At 48.0% G+C, this 5,137-nt stretch overlaps 1 protein-coding gene across 1 annotated transcript; it reads left to right on the forward strand.

The window, feature by feature from the left end:
• The first annotated feature begins 1,689 nt into the window (after nucleotides 1-1,689).
• FZD8 (frizzled class receptor 8) lies at nucleotides 1,690-4,553 on the forward strand. Its single transcript, XM_073581650.1, has one exon. It carries the CDS (start codon nucleotides 2,023-2,025, stop codon nucleotides 3,796-3,798), a length of 1,776 nt encoding a protein of 591 aa, XP_073437751.1. The 5' UTR covers nucleotides 1,690-2,022; the 3' UTR covers nucleotides 3,799-4,553.
• The last annotated feature ends 584 nt before the right edge of the window (nucleotides 4,554-5,137 follow it).

Consider the following 5,137-nt stretch of genomic DNA (forward strand, 5'->3'; position numbering starts at 1 on the left):
ATCCACAACACATTACAGTATCAGAAACGTAGATGAGATTTCAATCAATCTCATTCACACACTCCGAAAAAAATGACACGCAGTGCTGTTTTTAAAGCCGCACCCTTTCAATTCTTTCCCTAGATTTTAGCTGCAAATTTTCAATTTTTGCAATGCATAGGATGAGGGTGCCATCCTTGGAAAATCCTGGACAAAATCCACGTGTAAAGCACAAAATCTGCAATAATTACTTTTTTATCAGTTTTGAACCTATGCGTGGGAGCTCATTCACATATACCATATTACAGGCGGTTTCCTGCAACATTAAAAAAAAAATGCAAGATTGTTCCCAGATATAAGGAATTGAATATATCCTATATGTAACTCACATTAGGTGAACTTAACCTCTCACTTCAGGGGCAGTGCAAACGACCGTATGTTCTCCTTCCACGAAAATCGGGCTGCTTGATTATAGTGTGATCTAGGTGGAGAGAAAGAAAAAAGTTTCTCTATTCAGTCAGTCTGTGAAAATCAGACAGATTTTCAATCATCCAACAAACATTCAGACAGACAAACATCCAAGTGCGGTCCGATATTTTCCATGGACAGGGCAGGACTGGCCATCTGGTAATTCTGGCAAATGCCAGAAGGGTCTGTCTGGTCGTGGGCCGCCTTGTCTGCTACGTTGCTAACAGAATCAGTTTTCTCAAGGCACCCATACTGCTAAGAGTTGTGACGGAGCAAAAAGTCGCTGATTCCGTCACTTACCCCAGGTGGCCACAGGTGTCATTAGAGGTGTTGGTCTGGTAGTAAATCTTGCTTTCCTCTCTACAGGGCAATATATCCCATCTGGTGTTTGGGATGGGGGCTGCAGGGGCTTGTGTGAATTTCAGCCCCAGTCCGTCCCTGAACCATAGACGTGAACAGGCGAGTGCCATCTGATTATCAGAAGCAAATCATGCATGCTACGCCATTTTTCCTCAGCCTGGAAATCGGACACGGGAACGGCATCATTGAATAACAACGGTCCAAGCGCGGTCCGATGTTTTGACAGATTGCACCAGGACTGAACCCACGGCCATCCAGTGTCAGACTGAAAACCATTGGGCCCACCAGAGGATTTAATTCTGGTGGCCCACCTTTCTCCCCCACCCAAGAGCCCATAGCAGTTCCAAGGTTTGTCCTATGAACTCTCCTAAAGAAGAAGCTAGGGCCCATTGGAGGATTCTCCGGTTCTCTGGTGGGCCAGTCCAACCCTGCGGCCATCTGTACTAGTCCTTAAATTGTGATGTTGTTGGTATTTTTATTCTAATTAATAATATTCTTATTATTTATTTTAAATGATCATTTACTTTCCCCTCGCAGGTGTTCTTGGATATAATATACTGTAATTTTTTTGGCTGTAAATATTATACAAAAAATAAAAGAACTAAAACTAAATGAAACAATAAAAAAAAAAAAAAACTTCAACATTTCCAGAACGGATTAGAAAATAATAAACGTGGATTTCCGAGCGCCACTGGTGGGTGGTGACGGCTTTAGTTTCTGTACAAACATGAAGTTAATGATGTGTGTCTTGGGTTGTAGAATCCATCACGGCAGCGCACACAGAACAATGCCCCCTAATAGACACAGAGACCACCTTTCCAATAAGGCTGATGGCTGCAGGCAGGGTCCCACCTCCCTCTCTGGAGGGGGATCGGTCAGGGAGGGGTGGGAGCCGGTATAAATACTCAGCAGAGGAGCACTTAGTAGTAGTAGTGAACAGCCTGCAGAGTGAGGTGGAGGAGGACCGAGTGCAGCACTTCCAGGACTCGTCACATAGCGCCCCACTGTGGAGCTGTCACTGTGGATGTACACGCCTGCTGCACGCTGGGGGGGAACTTCGCTTCTAACTTTGCACTGACTGCTGTGTGACCAGAGCCCATGCCCCCGGTGAGCTGTGAGCGGCACAGGGGTGAGGAGTGGAGATGACCTTCCAGCCTGGGCTGTGACACCGCGCTGAGTCCACGCACCGTGACTGATCGGAGCAGAGTGTGCACGATGGAGAGCAGCCGTGCGCTGGAGATCTACCTGCTGCTGCTGCTGGTGGGCGCCGCGTCCCGACTCCCCGGCGCGCGCGGGGCTGCAGCCAAGGAGCTGACCTGCCAGGAGATCACGGTGCCCCTGTGCAAGGGCATCGGCTACAACTACACCTACATGCCCAACCAGTTCAACCACGACACCCAGGACGAGGCCGGCCTGGAAGTGCACCAGTTCTGGCCGCTGGTGGAGATCCACTGCTCCCCGGACCTGAAGTTCTTTCTGTGCAGCATGTACACTCCCATCTGCCTGGAGGACTACAAAAAGCCGCTGCCCCCCTGCAGGAGCGTGTGTGAGCGGGCGCGGGCCGGCTGTGCGCCTCTCATGCGGCAATACGGCTTCGCCTGGCCGGACAGGATGCGCTGTGACCGGCTGCCCCAGCAGGGGAACTCGGACACCCTGTGCATGGACTATAACCGCACCGATCTGACCACGGCGGCCCCCAGTCTCCCAGAGCAGCCGCAGCGCCCTCCGAAAGCGCCAACCAATGGGCACAACAAGGGGAAACCACCACGCGTGGAGGCTCCGAGGACGAAGCCCAGAGCCCCTGCCGGCTGTGAGCCCGGGTGCCAGTGCAGAGCCCCCATGGTGCTGGTGTCCAATGAAAGGCACCCCCTCTACAACCGTGTGAGGACCGGCCAGATCCCTAACTGTGCCATGCCGTGCCACAACCCCTTCTTTACCCCGGAGGAGAGGACCTTCACCAACTTTTGGATAGGACTTTGGTCTGTACTTTGCTTTGCCTCCACCTTTGCCACCGTGTCCACCTTCCTGATAGACATGGAGCGCTTCAAGTACCCAGAGCGCCCCATCATCTTCCTGTCAGCCTGCTACCTGCTGGTGTCTGCTGGGTACCTGGTGAGACTGATCGCTGGGCATGAGAAGGTGGCATGCAACAGGGAGCACGACCTGGAACACATCCACTATGAGACTACAGGGCCTGCCCTCTGCACCCTGGTGTTCCTGCTCATCTACTTCTTTGGCATGGCCAGCTCCATCTGGTGGGTTATCCTATCCTTTACCTGGTTCTTAGCAGCTGGCATGAAATGGGGCAATGAAGCCATAGCTAGCTTCTCGCAATACTTCCACCTGGCGGCTTGGTTGGTACCTAGCATTAAGTCCATAGTTGTGTTGGCTCTCAGCTCAGTAGATGGAGACCCAGTGGCTGGCATCTGTTATGTTGGCAACCAAAACCTGGAATATTTGAGGGGCTTTGTTTTGGCACCCTTAGTAATCTACCTCTTCATTGGCAGCATGTTCTTGCTGGCTGGATTTGTGTCCCTTTTCAGGATCCGCAGTGTCATCAAACAAGGTGGCACCAAGACTGACAAGCTGGAGAAGCTTATGATCCGGATAGGGATATTCAGCGTGCTCTACACCGTGCCAGCCACCATTGTGGTGGCATGCTTCTTCTATGAACAGCACAATCGCCAAGGTTGGGAAGCGGCTCACAACTGCAACTCTTGCCTACCTGAACTGGCACAGGCACGCCGGCCAGACTACGCAGTCTTTATGCTCAAGTACTTTATGTGCCTGGTGGTGGGCATCACATCTGGGGTTTGGATCTGGTCTGGGAAAACTTTGGAGTCCTGGAGAGCTTTCTGTACCCGCTGCTGCTGGAGAAGCAAAGCAACTGGTGGGTCCATGTATAGTGATGTCAGCACTGGGTTGACATGGAGGTCTGGCACTGCCAGCTCAGTGTCTTACCCAAAACAGATGCCCTTATCTCAGGTCTAAGACTAACAGGAAAAGGGGTGGGGGGTAGGGACCAGAGACACTTGACTGTCTGAGATCTGCCAACATAACCCAACAAACAGCCTCCCCCATCACCCTTTTTTTTTTAGTTTCTTGCTATTAGCATGATAATGAACTCTTAATGGTATCCATTAGTAGGGACTTGAATGACTGGTCAGAACAATGTACCTGGAATTGAAGCCTCCCTGATTCCTCTCCATTTATATGCAAGGAGCATTGCTGAAACCATAATTTAAGTGGCCAGGGGCAGGGGTTGTCTTTGGGCTCCATGTAATAAGGCAATAACTTATCTGTTGCATGTCTAGAGGAACCTTCATTTTTTTAAGTATGTTTTCTTGATGTGTCCTAAACCTTTATTTCTTGGCACTCCTAGGGGTGACCCTATTAATGCCCAAATGCCTATAACACCCTTACCACATCCTGTTTGCCTTCGGCACCCCCTCCGTCAGTCACATGACAACAATGTGGGATGGAAACTGTTAATTAAACCAAGTATATGCCTTAAATCATGTCCTAAGTCCCAAGTAAATACGGGTTTCTTCCATTACAAGGATGTATTTATCTAAATATTTGTCGCGACGTGTAATATGTGTAAGATATGTATATAATACAAAGTTATAAAAGTTTCTGTAAATATTTGTATAAAGTTTAGAGGCTTCTTCATAAGAAACAAAAGAATTGATTATTCTATTTTGTCAATAAAATATTTTTTTTTAATAAATTATATTTACAGCTTCCTTCACTTTTTAATTTTCTGATGTGAAAGTTTGCAAGTACCGTACACACTGGATGGGTGCTGGGGTATGAAAGAAGAAATGCCCTTGTGACATGAGAGAGTTAATGACGCTGTCCTGGATAACTGGAAAAATGTGATTTATTTTGTCATATTTTATAAAAAAAAAACCTTTCTATGCAATAAGTGTGTGTGTGTGTATATATATATAATCATAAAAATAGCATATGCTAGGAATTCATTGCCATTATGTTTATTCTTATGAAACACGCTAGATCATAGTCCAAATGTGTCTTAGTTGTTGTCTATTGTGACAAATGTGGCCAGCAACCTTTCAACTATGGCAAAAACATTGGCTAAGGGTATGTGCACACGTTGCGGGTTCCATTGCAGATTTTTCCGCACGGATTCTGCAGAATCCGCAGGTAAAATGACCTTCGTTTTTACCTGCGGGTTTAGTGCAGATTTTGTGCGGATTTCGCCTGCGTTTTTACACCTGCGGATTCCTATAATGGAAGAGGTGTAAAAACGCTGTGGATTCCGCACAAAGAATTGACATGCTGTGGAAAATAAACCGCAGTTAATCTG

This window comes from Dendrobates tinctorius, unplaced genomic scaffold (assembly GCF_039654945.1).
Source record: "Dendrobates tinctorius isolate UK_male_01 unplaced genomic scaffold, ASM3965494v1 ptg000070l, whole genome shotgun sequence".
NCBI classification, from domain to species: domain Eukaryota; kingdom Metazoa; phylum Chordata; class Amphibia; order Anura; family Dendrobatidae; genus Dendrobates; species Dendrobates tinctorius.